Source organism: Myxocyprinus asiaticus, chromosome 36, assembly GCF_019703515.2.
Source record: "Myxocyprinus asiaticus isolate MX2 ecotype Aquarium Trade chromosome 36, UBuf_Myxa_2, whole genome shotgun sequence".
Taxonomy (NCBI): domain Eukaryota; kingdom Metazoa; phylum Chordata; class Actinopteri; order Cypriniformes; family Catostomidae; genus Myxocyprinus; species Myxocyprinus asiaticus.
In genome coordinates, this window is record NC_059379.1 from 9698917 (window position 1) to 9716539 (window position 17623).

At 37.6% G+C, this 17623-nt stretch overlaps 1 protein-coding gene across 1 annotated transcript; it reads right to left on the bottom strand.

The window, feature by feature from the left end:
- Positions 1 to 1121: 1121 nt before the first annotated feature.
- unk (unk zinc finger) lies at positions 1122 to 17419 on the bottom strand. Its single transcript, XM_051673879.1, has 15 exons — positions 17134 to 17419; positions 16353 to 16562; positions 16091 to 16267; positions 13979 to 14109; positions 13337 to 13472; positions 11933 to 12050; positions 11083 to 11167; positions 7928 to 8151; positions 7592 to 7657; positions 7326 to 7494; positions 5685 to 5783; positions 4924 to 5109; positions 4573 to 4757; positions 2877 to 3137; positions 1122 to 1457 (listed from the first exon to the last, which is right to left on the bottom strand). The coding sequence occupies exons 1-15, from the start codon at positions 17283 to 17285 to the stop codon at positions 1296 to 1298; spliced, it is 2361 nt and encodes a 786-aa protein (XP_051529839.1). The 5' UTR covers positions 17286 to 17419; the 3' UTR covers positions 1122 to 1295.
- Between the last annotated feature and the right edge of the window lie 204 nt (positions 17420 to 17623).

Here is a 17623-nt window from a genome sequence, read left to right on the forward strand (position 1 = left end):
CTGTTGGTTTAGTTAACAGGCAAAATTACTCGATGCAGATGCAAATGCAATTTCAAATAAAATGTGCATTATAAGAACAAGATCAAAAGACAAGTGTGTGTGTGTGTGTGTGTGTGTGTATGTGTTCGCCCTTCTTTCTCCAGGACTCCAGTTTCATGATTCTGAAAACAAAAACCTGAGAATTAAAAGATTTCCTTTTAATTTTTGCTTTGTAGCAGTCACTGAACTCCTGTAGAACACCCCTGGAACTTAAACTTAAAAAATCCTATAAAATGGTAAATTTCCTATATTTCCTACCTATTATGCTAATGTGTATAGATTACAAAATTTCCCCGGCCTGACAAATCATTCCAGTTGCACTAAAGATATAACAACTGCATTTTGTCTGTAAACATTTCAGAATGTTCACGGAATGTTTTGGAAGGACATTCCACATTTCGTTTTAAAAGTTTGTTTAAAAAAAAAATATGATAAGATTGTCTTACTATATAAGAGTCATACTGTATGCGTGTGCTTCTACATATAGCATATAGGGAATATCACCGTTTGGTATCATGGTTTTCACTTAACTATTTCCTTAATTTCTCTAAATGTGCTGTAATTGAAGCACTAACTATATTTTATTAGTGCTTTAGAAAACCTAGACCAGGCCTGAATACTTGTACAGGTTATGACTGCTATGTTCTCATTTAAAAGAAAATAACAATTACAAGAGACATAAGCATATTCATATATCTGTGAAGTGTTTATCCCCACAATAAACATGAAAATACCAAAAATAAATAATAAATTTGGTAAGAACAAGAAGCTTCTCTTCTCAGTCATTTCTCTTGTTTTGACTCCGCTGAGGTCTAGCTCTGGTTGTTATCCCTGCTTGTTGGTGTAAAAGTTTAGATTAGATATGACGATCCCTTGTTTGAGAACCCTTTCTGAAACTAGACAATGGAGTCTTACCTTCTGATATGGTCAATATGAAGCCAAAAAGATTGTACAAATTCATATTTGAAATTAGTCTCAGCTTGAAGCCAAGATAAGGCCAAGGAGGTTCCATTCTTCTGGATATGGGTCAAATTAAGTCCACGGTCATGTCTGTTTTACCAGTACAAGTGGCTTTCAGAGAGGGGGAACAAAAAAAAAAAAAAGAGCAGAACAGATATTTGGGGAAAAACTTTAGCCCTAATTTTGTTAAAAAAATGTATTAGATCATAGTAATACCCAAGTGAGAGAAGATACTGTGAAGGACGAGGGTTTATGTCTAGTGTCTGGATTATATTAGATTAGGATTAAGTCTCAGTTTATGACTGGGGGATATTCAGGCTCTGCTGGTGTTCAGTGCACAGCGGGCATTCCGTCGAGGCTGCACATCGCTCACAGTGCAGGCCGTGTTGGCATGGCAACGCCACCGAGCCCATTTCGTCACAAGATACACAATATAATCTCTGCTTCCTTAACACCGCCTGAAAGGATGAAGGAGACAGAAAGACAGTGAAGAGGAGATATTAAATAAAACCAACATGTCTTCTTATTACTCAATCTGTACATCAGATTATTGGGTGAATCTTACAAAGAAATGTCCAGGTCATATTGCATTTTCCAAGGAAATGTTTATCTTCATAATTACCTTAAACATTTTTTGGTTTCTCCCATCTAACAAAAAAATGATACATTATATAAATTGTAAACTACATTTATAAAGTACAATCGTAAGTATTTAATAGAGGAATTTTCGTTTCATTAAAAATAATAATAATAATAGTTGGACACTATGATTTCCATTACTGACAATGAGATTTACCATATTAACAGATTATTTTAAATACTGTAATGGGGGAGTGGGGGGGGATCTCATTCTCAGTTAGAAAAATCATTGGTCACCTGGACATTTGTAATAAAATTAGCCTAAATTAAATTCAGTATATGAAATTCTAGGATGCAATCTTACAACTGGATTCAACACTTTTCCTTATAATCTAAATAAATAGCTTTTTTTCACATTACAGTAATGGGAATATATTTTTACATTATAAGCTTCTACCTATTTTTCGAGGGGGTTGTAAATGTGCATAATTGCATAATGTCACAAAGAAAAAAATCTTAAAGGATTTTTTAATTCTGAAAATCACTTCCTCAGTCTCATGTTGTTCCAAACCCATAAGACTTAAGTGTGAAACAAAAAGAGATGTTAGGCAGAATGACAGCCTCAATCACCATTCACTTTCATTGTCTGGAAAAAGATGCAATGAAAGGGAACGGCAGAAAGAAAAAGAGAGATACAAGTTTGGAACAAAGTTAATCATGACAGAATTGTCATTTTTAGATGAATCAGTCCTTTAAAGGTGTACTCAGTAGTTTTTAGCTGGCTTTTACTTATCCCAACGGTCCCAGTAGTACTTGTGGTTTTGGACTCTACTGACACCTGTCATCTTGGATACTGGAAATTTGATTACCAAATGCTGCCACTTCATACTGAAGATATTTATCTTCTGTTTTGTTACTTTTAGTCTGTGTTTTTCTCTGTCTAATTCAACACACATCCCTATTATGGACATTCTTGGATTTAATCCAAAAGCATGTTCGCACATTGTTGCATGCTGGCAGCCACGACTCATGAGCACTCTGGCAATTAAATCATTTTCAGAATATTTCTAAAAAATTATATTAATATCTTTGTGTAAAAATAAATTGAATTAGCAAAAACTTACTGAGTGCAACTTTAACTGCTTTGGCCTCATAGGCTTCATTTTTTTTAATGTAAATTCTAATTACAATTATTGGTAGGTGACATATGAACTGAACATTTCTAGACAGTTTTTGTAAGATTCATCCATTTTCCATCCAAGTGTGTGATGGGTGCAGATAGCAGGTGTGTGCATTACCTGTTCTACAGTGCGTAAGCAGGTGCAGATCTGTGCCTGCAGGCTGCAGATGGAGCTGAGCGGTAATCTGTGCAGTAACTGCAGCTGGTGAAGTTGTAGATGTGGGTTTTCTGCGTGCCTCAAGCTCTCTAGTGCCTCCTCCAAGACAGCGGCTTGCTTCTGCGCCTCCTCTTCAGACTGCCGTGCTCGTTCGGCCTCCATACCCAGCTGACCTGCCAGAAGACGCGCCTCTTCCGCATCTGCTTTTAAGACTGCCCATGACTGAACCAAAAAAAAAAAACAGAAAATCTACAGTCAAAACAGGGCCTGTACTAGGATGCGATCTGTGGTGGGGTACTTGTATGTTTGGTGAGGTGGGGTGGGGTGCCCCTTGAATCACAGTCACTATCAGTCAGGGCGGGAGGATCAGAAGTTTCTGTGGGGGCTCAAGGCAAATCTTTTAGGCCCGGCCACGACTCAAAACAATAACCATGATTTATACTAATTATTTATAGCTTTTACTGTTCTGCGTCTAAGTTACATATGGATTCTGGCCAACAGAAATGTACATATTAAAGGAATATTTCAGCCAAAAATTTAAATTCTCTTACCATATATTCACTCTCATGCCATTCCAGATGTGAAAGACTTACTTTCTTCAGCAGAACACAAACAAAGATTTTTAGAAAAATTTCTCAGCTCTGTAGGTCTATACAATGCAAATGAATGGTGATCAGACCTTTGTATCTCCAAAAATCACATAACGGAAACACAGAAGTAATCCATACGACTCTAGTGTTTTAATCCATACCTTCAGAAGCAATATAATACGAGTGAGTGTGAAACAGAACAATATTTAAGTCCTTTTTAACTCTAAATCTCCACTTTAACTTTCACTTTCAAATGTAAAAGTGAAAATGAAACTAAACAGGCACCACATGTGACTTTTAGATGTAAAAGTGAAAGTGAGATTTAGAGTAAAAAAAGGACTTACATTTTGATCCGTTTCTCACCCAGACCTATTAGATCGCTTTTGTAGATATTAATTAAAACACTAGAGTCATATGGATTACTTCTGTTTCATTTATGTGATTTTTGGAACTACAGAGGTCTGATCACCATTTACTTGCATTGTGAGGACCAACAGAGCAGACATGTTCTTCTACAAATCTTTGTGTTCTGCTGAGGAAAAAAAGTCATACACATCTGAGATGGCATAAGGGTGAGTAAATAACACAATTTTCATTTTTGGGTGAACTATCCGTTGAACATACATTACAGAATCTACCAAAAATAATAATAAAAAACGTTTTCACAGATTGTTTTTATGAATATCATAAAAAAAAAAAAGTTTAATTTCAGTATACATGTGTACATATAAATTGCCATAATTAAATAGCTTTAGCCTATCATATTTCTGCATTGTATCAACCACTGGCAACCCTGCTCTCTAGTTATCATAATCAGCGTTTCAAAAACTCCTGAAGGTCAATAACTAACTTACATATAGAAGTCTTAATAGTACAGTGAAAACTTCCTTATTAATTCTAAGGTTAAAGAGAAGATGGAAAATAGCTATGGAAAACTAAATTACGAAGAAACATTGGCTAACATTATAACTGAAATACAGGGTGAAAAAAAACAAACTAAAATGAACATGGCCCCTTTAAAGTCCCCAATATCTTCCACTTAAACACAGACACAGCTTGTGTCTGACCTGAGCCATCTGTCTCCAGCTGTGGTCCCAGTGTTTCAGCACCCGGTGTGCCTCCTCCACTTCCTGTTTGAGACGGGACGCTTCTGCGTACATGGTCCCTGTGGAGAGCAGAGCAGGAGGGGTACCTGGAGAAGTCTGACCTGTAGGAAAATGTTCCCAAATACTGCTGCTCATTCCATTTAAACCTTAAAAAAAAAAAAAGAAGAAATTTTAGGTTTAGCATATCCCCTCCCAAGCAAAAAAAACAAACAAAAAAAACAGGATGATTCATATTTTAATATTGAAAAAATATAGATCAACACAGTTTTTAGTAAAATAGCTGCCACTGAAGTCAATAAAAATAATGCAAACCTAAAGAACCATGGGAGGTCCCTAAAAAGCTGCTCTCTGATTGGCTATGTTGTAGCAGCTGTGCAGAGAGGAATGGAGAGTGGTGAGCTCTGATTGGTGGAGAAGGTGAGGGTGATCTGAAAGGGGAGGGGCTACTTAAGGAGCCAGGAATGTTGACAGGTGCTGAACTCTGTAACTGACTGCCTCCTATGAAAAGAAACAGAAAAGAATAAAATGTCATAAGCTGTGTCCAAATTCATGTAATGTCAGAGTATGTATTGCATTTGATGTTGACCATCCTTCTCTGACATTTTTTAAAGAACTTTTTTTTGGTATGCAGGTCAGTAGTATAATTACTTTCCTGGACATACTTCATATGGGAATGTGGGCATTGTTCTGTAACCCGAATACATGACATAGTAACAACAACTGTGAAAATAATCTTTTCTGGTTTTGTAAAACAAGCACAACTTTTTTTATAGTATGCTTTTAGCATACTATATAGAAGGGAAGTATGCATATTATGCAATGGCGATATTATGAAACCATGTGTCCGTATGACACATGGTTTCATAATATCACCATTTATTTACCCATTACAGATGCATCCTTTAAAGACAGCACAGAACTGAAGGAAGATCAGAACTATTCTTTTAGAATTATTCTACTATTTTTAGTCTAATAGAACTATAACAAGGCTCAAATGCAGTATTTTCCCATTCACATTCAGGAACAGAACTGTCAGTTATACTACAGTTTATCTGACAAGACTTGTTACCAACCCAACATGAGCCCCATGCTTGGCAGGCTTGAATTCTCCAAACTTTTCTCAAGAGCTGAGACTCCAAAGTCATTCAGGTCCAGATCATCCAGTGCAGACTCTAAAAAAGAGAAACAGATGCTGTTTCAGTCCTATCGCACAAAATGTCAAAGTCATTCTAGCAATAGTACAGTTTAAAGTAAACGTTAACACTTTACAACAAGGTTCCATTTGTTAACATTAGTTCAAATGAAAATTCTCTCATTTACTTACCCTCCTGGCATCCAAGATGTGTATGACTTTCTTCTGCAGAACACAAATGAATATTTTTAGAAGAATATTTCAGCTGTAGGTACTTAAAATGCAAGTGAATGGGTGCTAACATTTTGAAGCTCCAAAATCCACATAAAGGGAGTATAAAAGTAATCCATATGACTCCAGTGTTTAAATCCATGTGTTCAGACACAATATGATAGGTGTGGGTGAGAAACAGATCAATATTTAAGTCATTTTTTATCATTAGGGAGCGATATGCACGAATAATGTGAATCACCAAAAACAGGAGAAAGTGAAGGAAAAAGGACTTAACCTTTGATCAGTTTCTCACCCACACCTCTCATATTGCTTCAGAAGATGTTAATTTAACCACCAGAGTTGTCTGGAGTACTTTTATGTTGCCCTTATGTGGATTCTGGAGCTTCAAATTGTTGGCACCCATTCACCTGCATTGTATGGACCTACAGAGCTGTGATATTCTTCTAAAAATCTTTGTGTTCAGCAGATGAAAGTCATACACAACTGGGATTGCATGAGGGTGAGTAAATGATGAGAGAATTTTCATTTTTGGGTGAACTAACCCTTTAACAACATTAGTTAACATAAACTAACAATGACCAATACTTTTACAGCAAGTTACTGTTAGTTTCAACATATACCAATACATTTTAAAAATAAACAAATGCATTTGATAACATTAATGCACTTTATGAACTGACATGAACTAACAATGAACAATTGTCTTTTTATTAACAAACATTAATAAAGATTAATAAATGCTGTAAATAATATATTGTTAATTGTTTGTTCATGATACATAATGCATTAACTAATGTTAACGAATATTGTAAAGTGTTACCAGTAAATCTTAAAAAGCTCAAAATAGTCATATTGATATATTAAATCAATATATTCGTATTCATGTTCACAAACATCAAATTATTCCTAAACACCATAAAGTGATACATATTCCCCAAACATAAAATTTAAGAACCCTTATTAGCATGAATTGTCGTCAATAACTCTTATTCTGTGTCTACACAGCAAGTAAACTGAACAACAGAATGCTACCAAACTAGATGGCTACTATTATAATAAACAAAGCTGTCTACACTGCAAGTCTAGTGAATCCTGCTATGCAGACATCTTCGATGCAGGGTAGACACAGAGTCTAACTCTATTCTAGTATTTAGTCTCCAAGATCACCCTGACCCCTGATCAGGCCCAAAATAATTATTTGTTTTTGCATTTTCTCGGGTGATTTTGTGGGGAGAATATGTAGAATGCTGCAGAATGGTTAAATATTTGTTTAACACAAGCCACTTTCTGCATAAAGAGTATTCCAATTCTGCAGAAACTTTCCATGTGGGCCTGCCCCATCACTCACCCACTACAGATTCCACCGTGTCACTTGTGGGGTAGAAGGGGAGAGCGTTGGCGTTCATGCCAGAAGAGGGACCAGGCGGTGCAGGGCTGGGTGGGGTGGCTGCCAGGCTTGAGGGTACACTGGAGGACAAACTTAGAGGACTACCGACAGGAAGAAACACCAACAAATCCTGAAACCACATGATAAAGAAAAAAAATTACACAGAGAACGTGTAGGCGTATTTGTAACTTTCATTAGTGTCGTTCTGTTTTGAGTGTGTCCAGTACCTGTTTGCTGTGCATGGAGGAGATTTCCCTGCTTCGTTGTTCCATTGCAAAACTTTTCTGTTTGGCCTAAAAGAAAAATAGTTTTATTGAAATGAAAATATATGAAATGGTAAACTCAAAATACAGATTATACATCTCACAAGCTTGTCTTTAATTGGTGTAGTAATTGTAGGGATGTCTCTAATATATCACATTGGCTTAGGGGGCAGGTTTTGCTCTATAAACAACCATTTCCAGGATTGCCATGACAGTGGAAGCCTGTGCTTATTGCAAGCATACAGAATATTTTCCATTAAATGCCTTCAAAAGAGTGTTGAAAAGCTGTCATTGCTGTACCTGGTCTTCCCTCTCAAACCCGGGGGCTTTCCCATAACCGCCCTCCCCTCCTGAGCTGGCTTCAAATCTGGAGGACTCCTCAAACAGAACCCGTCCCAGCAGTCCTTCCTCTGTGGCGGCACTTGGGCCACTGTGGGTGGAGTCTTCAGATGGGGCAGGGCAGGAAGTTGCAAGAGGAGGTGAACTGCATTGTAAAGCCAGTTGCTCCTCACTGACACTCAATTCTGTCAAGAGAAACAGAAAATTAAATAAAACATTGACCTCATTGTGGTGAACCATTGGAACAGATGACATTCCATGAGCCAGTTTATGGCAGAGCCCCACTCTAACTGTCAAGGCAAAGAAGAGTGTCTCCATTTTGATTGGATCGTGGCAGGACCAACACAAACAAATGCCAAGCACAGCCACCAGATAAGCTGCTCGCACAACTGCCAGACACCCCTCACAAGGCAGGAAAGACCTTTCAACAAGTTGGAAAAACTTCTCATTGGTCCATCAGTGGTTTCTTAGCAACCTCTCAAACCCCCAATCCAGAGTTGAGATAAAGACCATACATTTTCTTCAAGACCTCTTGAAGCAGCATTAACATGCCACGTGGCAAAAGTTGAAACAAAGAAGCCACAAAGACAAATTTGTACACACAAACTTTTACTCCTAACATGGACACTAACTGCAACACATCCACTCCATGTTTGTTCACTGAACTGTTTATGTAAATTGCAGTTGCTTGATTAACACAATAGTTCACACAATCTGAACTATTAAAGTCCCTCTCCAGTCACTGGTTTAACCCCTAAAAACTAATCTTTGTTAACCAAAATTACATATTTAAAAGTTTTTTTCCATGAAAATAATCCCTTCATGCCATAAAATGGCTTAGATAACACTATACCTTTGCCTAATTTAATATGCACGGATCTATGAATATGCAAATTAGTCCCCGCCTCCATCTCCACTCACCCCTGCATCGCTCGCCTGCAGCTCGGGTTTGCTGTGTCTCCAGGATAAATTGATGGAACTGCGTTGGGCTTCAATATAAAAGTTTAGTGGCAAAACCCATCTGTTTTTGGGTAAAATGTTCAAAACAGTTCTCTGGAAAATTACTTCTGCAAACCTGAGTTTTCTCTGGAAGTTTTACCGGGACATTATGATTTTTCCAAATAAACTGCACCCATTTATCTCAGATTTTCCAATAATTTGGTAATACATGAAGGCTCACCATTTCTCCTTTCACAACTTTGCATCCAAAAACAGAACATGTTGCAAAATACTGATACATAGCTACACCTTGCTTCGCCGTAGCATATGCCATTGATATGGAAAGCCCCACCCCGCAAATTGACGGGATTGGTTCCTTCGGACTGTGACATATGAAACCCTCGCTGTCTGAATCCGTGTTTTTGAGACTGTCTTTGGTACACTGCAGTTGCAAGGCAAAAAAGCTCAGCCATGGCGTTGACTGCTGATTTCACTCATGGTATGTCTTCTAGCATATAAAAAATAAAACACCATATGGACATGTAAACAATGTTACAAACTTGATTTTCACTGGAGGGGATCTTTAAGGTATATATGAAGGCATGCATAATATTTAATCTTTCAATATAATGTTTGGACTCTATATCTTCAGAAAAATTAGTATTTTTGAAGAAGTCTGAAAAAGGAACAATGCATAGATGAGACTTTAAATACATTAAACTGTGTACTTTAAAATATGCAAATGTTCCACACAGAGAAGGGAGGGTGAGCCACACTGTATGGGCCCCCTCCGATCTCAGCAGCCAAACATAACCTTGAAACAAGAAGCGCAAAACTGAAATCTCTTCCTCATCAGGAGGATATAAAGTATCCTTACAACAGCCACACCTTTATTCTGGTCTCACTTTACAAGAGAGAGGCAATAACAGAATAATAATGAACATTTTTAATCTCTGCCCTGAGTGGTAGATGTAACAGAATATAAACCATCCAACATGCTAAGTCTCACTCCATGAGAAGAGGATAACAGATCATCTAACGTTCCCAGTGTCCATCCGAGAGACAGTAGAAGATCGACCAAGTACCAAGTCTCAATACAAGAGACTACTGCAACGGCAAGTGTGGAATCCCTATACCAGGGAGATAACTACAGCGACAAGGTTTAGCTTTGGTGGGCAAACATTCTCTTCAAATTTCGTGCATCTGCGTGTTCCAGATGATGAATCTTGCACCGACATAAGGGCTGTATATCTGCCTGTTCCAGATTGCAAGAACCCTCTTGGTGCCTTCAGGAGATCAGCATTCCTCAGCTCCTTCGTGTCCAAGGCTGCTGAAGTGGAATCCCCACTGTAACGTGGCCCTGAGCCCCAGTGGAAAACGTCGGCGTTACCGAACTTATCGATCGATCAAGGAGAACGTAAATATCACATCTTAACCTCTTTCCAGAGACCTTGGCATTATTGTATACTATCAGTTTATAATTTTCTAATGTTCTTTAGATTACATAACCGGTGTATCAAATGTCTAGCAAATAATCTTTGAGTTATTTGTTTCAATAGAAATAAGGTTTTCACCTTATTAGAGAAACAGCTATTTATCTTTCATAAGATAATAGTCATACTTTGCCATTGCTACCTCCAATTCAACCACTTGCATCTTTCCATCCTATGCACTTTTATTTACCTATTCATTTATATTATTCTTTAACATATTAGTACCATTTTGTAGTTTTTGTTAGTTATTCTTGTTTATCTTTTTGTAAATAAAATTCATTTTATTACAACTGTGTGTTCCTTGTGTTGGTGACACAGAAGAGCTCTAAAGGGTTATGAAATCTCACAAATCCTTCAGATTAATCAGATGACCAGCTCCCTCCAATTTACAAATACCTAATTTATTGAATGGTCCATTTGGATCATTATTTTACTGTTAAGTTGAAACTCCTTAGCTAGTGCCCCGAGGATGGAGGGAGTGGCCATCTGATAATAATAAACACAAACACACCTTAAGTGATGTGTGATCAAAAAAAATCACCACATACTTTGGTGTCTTGTGTGAGGCCCAGTTCATTTCAGCTGGTGCCAGTGTGATTTTCATTACACCATCATCAACAATAAAAATGTAAATAAACAGTGTCCCCCTTATTACTTGTTAACTTTCCAAAATGTATCACTTACTTTCTAAATGAGCAAAAGCACAGAACGGCCCTCTGGGACAGTTGCCACTCTGTTGCATGTCGTTGCATTTAGTAGATTTGTATATCTGTGGAGGTAAAAGGGTAATTCATTCAGTAGATGTTTACGTTTTCTGAAGAAAATCTAAAGCCTAATTTAAACAATGGAAGAAGCCAAACTTTTTCTTTTTTTTTCCCCCCTTTTTCACCCAATTTGGAATGCCCAATTCCCAGTGCGCTTTTAAGTCCTCGTGGTCACGTAGTGATTCGCCTCAATCCGGGTGGCGGAGGATGAATCCCAGTTGTCTCTGCGTCTGAGACCATCAACCCACGCATCGTGGCTTGTTGAGCGCGTTGCCACGGAGACATAGCGCGTGTGGAGGCTTCACGCCACCCACCGCCGGGTCCGCGCTTAACTCACCACGCGCCCCACCGAGAACGAACCACATTGTAGCGACCACGAGGATGTTACCCCATGTGACTCTACTCTCCCTAGCAACCGGGCCAATTTGGTTGCTTAGGAGACCTGGCTGGAGTCACTCAGCACACCCTGGGATTTGAACTAGGAGCTAGCGAACTCCAGGGGTGGTAGCCAGCGTCTTTTACCACTGAGCTACCCAGGCCCCGAAGAAGCCAAACTTAAGGAAAATAAATAAAAATAAAATAAAAGATATCCTTAGCAAGCACTAATCATCAATTTACAAAATAAAAGGAAAAAAAAGATACTAAATTAAAATCCCTAATAACTATCACAAACATATCATAATCAAATAGTCATGATTTTCTTGTATAACATCCATTAGGGCACAAGAACATGTGAAGTACTGCTCCTTTAAATAGTGTTTGTGAAGTACCTCTGGATGAAACTGTTGTTCTGTCCGAGTGTGGCAGTACTGGCAGCTTTCTCCGCTTTCACATTTACTGGGGTCACCCCACTCGTCACTGTGCTTGACTGAGGGACACGGCAGGGCTCTTTACATACAAACATGAACAAGACAATTGTGAATTAAAAGGATAGTTAACCATAGTAACATCCTAATGGTGTTCCAAATCCTTATGATTTTATGATACAAGCGTCAGTCACCATTCACTTCCATTGTATGGAAAAAAAGATGCAACCAAAGTGAAAAGTGAGGGTGAGGAAATGACCAGAATATTGTCAATTTTGGATGAACGATCCATTTGTTTCAATTTAGATTTTTACAAGTAGCAGTTGTACCTGTCAGATTGATCTATAATTATTTTTGAACCTACAGAAACACCCCCCCGCCCCCATAAAAAAAGTCTTCCATTATTTACTCACCCACAAGTCATTCCAAACCGATATGCAGTTATTTTTTACATCAATTAAAGGAAGTTTTTTGGTCCTAAAATACAACAAAACCCATTAAAGAACAATTAAAGTAGTCCATATGACTCATAGTCTTCTGAAGCCATATGATAGCCTCACTTAATGTGAGGAACAGACTGAAATTTAGGTTGTTATTCACTGAAAATATTCCCTTCCATGGCAGCTCTTAAATGTGAGAACCAATGGTATTTCTGCGTCAGTGCCTTAATAAATATCAGCATATGGATTTGGAAGTACACTAGGGTGAGTTCAAGGAATATTCCGGGTTCAATACAAGTTAAACTGAATCAACAGAATTTGTGTTATAATGTTGATTGCAACAAAAAAGTATTTTGAGTCGTCCGTCCTTTTCTTTAAATGAGCAAAAATGGAGGTACTTACAATGGAAGGTAATGGGGCAAATTTTTGGCGGTATTAAAGAGAAATGTGAAGCTTATAATTTTATAAAAGCACTTACATTAATTCTACTGTTAAAACTCATGTATTATTTGAACTTTAAAGTTGTTTAAATTTTAATTTTTACGGTTGTTTTAGGGTTTAAGGCGTTACGTTGCCATGGCAACAAAGTTTTAAATTAATATAACTACACAGAGAAGGTTAGTAAGCAATTTTATCACACTAAAATTGCTTTACCATGCATACTGTTTACGTTTTGTGGCTATACAGTTGAAACTGAGTATTTTAACATTTATGAACTGGCCCCATTTACTTCCATTGTAAGTGCTTCACTGTAACCTCGATTTTTGCTTTTTTAAAGAAAAGGAGGGTCAAGTCAAAATTATTTTACTGTCGATTGAGTTAACTTGTATTGAACCTGGAATATTCCTTTCATAAAAGACAGAATTTTATTTTTGGATTATCTGTTCCTTAAATGTAATCTATAAAACTGAGAATTTTTATTGCAAACCTGTATTTGTGTTTGTGAGGGCTCCGTCTGCGGTCTTTGCTGTTGTGATAGTAGGGACATGCATAGCCCTGTCGGCATAGCCGTGGAGGTTTTTTGCAAAGCTCTGTCTTGTAGTGGGAGAGCACGAAACTGTTGTCTGCATAAAGAGAGAAAGAAATGAGCAGGATATCATGGTGAAAATTAGGCATGACATTTAAGCTGTGTGTCTGCATTCAGTGTGGAGCAGGGTTATTAAAGCTTGGAATTTAGTTTTTATTTCTTTATTATTCTCAACTTTTCCTTCCAAATTAGTTCAGTTTTCACTCTGACTGTTAAAGTTTTTTTTCCAATGTTTTTTATTTTCAATGTATTAAGTTTTTAATTTTGTTTTAGTGTTTTTAGGCTGCCAAAGTATAAGCTTAACTGATATCATTTAAATATGGTTAAAATAATTCAATTTTAAAAAGTAAAATTTTGTTATCGCTATCACCATTTTATTAAAGCGGGTTGTAAAGGTTTTCAAATTGTGTAGTATACTGTGTATCAAAACGAAAATTAAATTGAGTCATTTATATTTCATTTTAATTTTATCGGTTAATGAAAAAAAAAAACATTCAGTTTTCGGTAACAATTATTACACTGGTGTGGAGAGGTTGATTTCACCTTGCCAGCGTGGATCTTCACTCAGGATCTTTTCTATAAGAGCAGTGCTGGCCACAACGCCTGACTGTCCTTCTCCAGATGGCCCCTCAACCAATCCTGTGGCAACTTGGGCTTCTAATACCTGAACCTCTCTGAGCAACAGGAAATTGAGAATACAAATGTCAAGACAAGGAAAAATCAAAGCATCATACCCAGCATGAGCACACAACAAAATCAATGTTTATTATAACTCTGTGTAATGAAAGGATATGAATTAAAAGGCTTTTCATTAAATAGTTTACACTGTAATGACAACTGTCATTGTTTACTCATTCTTACATGGTTCCAAATCATTCTTTGTTCCCTTCCATACAATGAAAGTACAGAACTGTGCAAAAGTTTTAGGCACTTGTGAAAAATGTTGCATAGTGAGGATGTCTTCAAAAATAATGACATAAATTGTTTTCAATGATCAATTAATGTCATACAAAGTCCAGTAAACATATAAAGCTAACTCAATATTTGGTGTGGCCACCTTTGCCTTTAAAACAGCACCAATTCTCCTAGACCAATTCTTCAATTTAGGCTGTCTCAATTGCTTCTGTCTCTATATGTAATCTCAGACTGACTCGATGTTCAGTGGGGGACTCTGTGGGGGCAATGCCATCTCTTGCTGAGCACCCTGTTCTTCTATTCTAATCTTTTCTATCTGCAAAAGTAATGTTTGGGAGTCTAAAATATATTTTTCCTATTGACACACTAAAACTGAAGATATAAATAACCATCTTAAGACAAATGTTTTTGTGAAACATCTTAAGTGCCTAAAACTTTACTGTACATAAGCAGAATAAAAATTGAATAGTCCACCCAAAAAAACAAAAACAAAAATAATTTACTAACCCTAGCCATCCCAGATGTGTACGTCTTTCTTTCTTCTACAGAACACAAATTAAGATTCTTAGAAGGATAGCTCTGCTCTGTAGGTCCAAACAAGGTTCAAAGTCCAAAACTTAAGGCAGCATATAAGTAATTCATACGACCCCAGTGTTTTAATCCATGTCTTCTGAAGCGATCCAGTCGGTTTTGGGTGAAAACAGACCAAAATATAACTCCTTTTTCGCTATCAATCTTGACATCTGCAGTCTCCTTGGCTATAATGATTTCAAGCTCGATTACACTTCCTAGCGCCATCTAGCTCTTCACATGCGTCAAGCACTAGGAAGTTAATCGAGCTTGAAATCATGATCGTGCCTAGATACTGCAATGGCAAAATGTACAGTGAAAAGGGGGTTACATTTTGGTCTGTTCTCACCCAAAACTGATTGTATCGCTTCAGAAGACATTTATTACACTACTGCAGTCGAACGGATTTATTTTATGCTGCATTTATGTGCTTTTTGGAGCTTTAAAGTTTTGGTCACCATTCACGTGCATTTTATGGATCTACAGAGCTGAGATAATATTAAAAAAAAAATTTAAAAAAAATTGTGTTCTGCAGAAAAATAAAACTCATATCTGGGATGGCATGAGGGTGAGTGATGAGATTTTTGGGTGAACTTTAAAGTAGCATAGCAATCCTAATTTAAATTGTCATTCACTGAAAATCTTGCTCGCCTTGAAATCATATTTTCGATCGCACATATTCAAACTTGTTACGTTAAGACACGCCACACCAGGTTCAACATCAATAATGTCAAACACGGTTGGTTTTCCTTTAGTTATATAACCAATCACGATGTGCAAAATTGAAATACATGAAGGTATGAATGAGATTTGAGAGCTTCTGCACAGGGGAAGATTTTCAGTGAATAAGTAATTAACTTAATTTTCAGTCTGCTCTTGCACAAAACTATCATATGCCTTCATAATACTTGTTAAGTTGTGTTTGTGTCATATTGACTACTTTTATGATGCCTTTTTTGCCCTTTTTGGAGCTTGACAGCCCCTGATATATAATTTCATTGTATGGTAAAAAGCAGCAGGAACATGTTTCAAAATATCTCCTGCTTTGTTTCATGAAGAAAGGAAGTTTGGAACAACAAGAGTGATTCAATTGACAAAATTTTCGTTATTGTGTGCATTATTAACTTATCGATTAAACACAAAAACACACACTTCTTGTTTGCAACCCACCTGATGTCATAGACAGGGCTTCGGAGGTCATGGGAGCCATGAGCAAAGGCACAGTGAGGGCCGTTCTTACTGCAGTGGCCCTTCCCATCAGTCTCATGTATACATGAACCAGTCTTATAGTAGCGCAGGTGATACCGTCTCTCTGTGTCTCCAGCTGTTCGGTGCAGAAATGGACACCTGTCAACACAAATTAAAAAGATATATTAGCATAAATTCAGACATTGTGGCCAAAGCCAGAAAAGAAGTTTCTACTGGTTCTTACTCATCTCCATCGGGACACATTCCTGTGCCCTCGTCGTATTTAACACAGTACACATCAGGGCTGTAATTAAAGGTTCCATCTCGCCGGCGAATCGGCCTCCGTCGTCTCTGGTTTAAGAAGTGCCAGTGGAAGCAGGTGAAGGGACGGTGCTGGGTGCACTTGTGCTGCACAAACAATGGACACTGCTCTGTCCTAAACTCCTTCAGGTATCTAAACACCAAAAATAAAGAGAAAAACAATGAAGAGATGATGAAGGTAACTAAAGAGGGGGAGAATAAAATGAAAGAGACTACAGACTTTAATCAAAACCTGGGCACAGCTATATAGATCTTGTAAGTTGAAAACTTCTATTCTACTAAGAAATACAATTGTAGACTACACTATCTAAATATCTGTAATATCTACCATTGCTTTGGCCTGTGTGGTTCTGTAAACAGATGCTTCAAAAATCTTAACGTATGACCATACAAAAGCATGTAGCTTGGATCAGGATTTCACCATGCATACCTATCAGAACATGAAAGGATTGCATACAGTAGCATGCATTCTTTATTATTGTCAAAAATCAGCAGATCTCTTGCAAAGATGTTAAAGTACATCTTTCAAAACATCATCTAATTTCAATGCATGCAAAACATCACGGTACTAGGCCTCCATAAAGCAAGCACAGCTGTTTGTAGATCATATAATCCCAATTAGTGGCGTGTAATAGGTCTATTGTATGAAGGATGTGTGATTTGCATGAGAGATTAGGTGGGTGTAAAGGTGTTTCGTTACGTACGTGTAATGCTGGGGCTTCTCGGGCTGTGCGTGCAACACGTTAGCGGGGGACGTCGTGCCGCCTGCGGAGGGAGAGGAGCACGAGGAGGACGATGAAGGTCCAAGGTTGGCCGCAGCACCCGAAGAACCGGACTGAGATGGCGCTTTTGACATTATTTATCGATTTAATGGCCATCAAACAATTTAATATTGAGTGAGCTGCGAAGTCCGCATTCTTTTTCCATGTGCGCATGCGCCAGATCTGGCGAGGAGGAAATTCCGGGCCATTTTGATGACGTCACAGAGGCATGAAGTTGGACATTGTGCGCAGTTGTTATTCTCCAAATTAAGAACGAGAATTGTTTCAAATTAAAAGTCGCACATTTAAAAAAAAAAAAAAAAAAAAAAAAAAAAGAGGTGGCGTTCATTTGTTACTTCACCTTTTGTTATGGAGTATTTCTTCATGACAGCATTTAGGATATGTGTCCTTGCCTTACTCTTTGATATTTTTA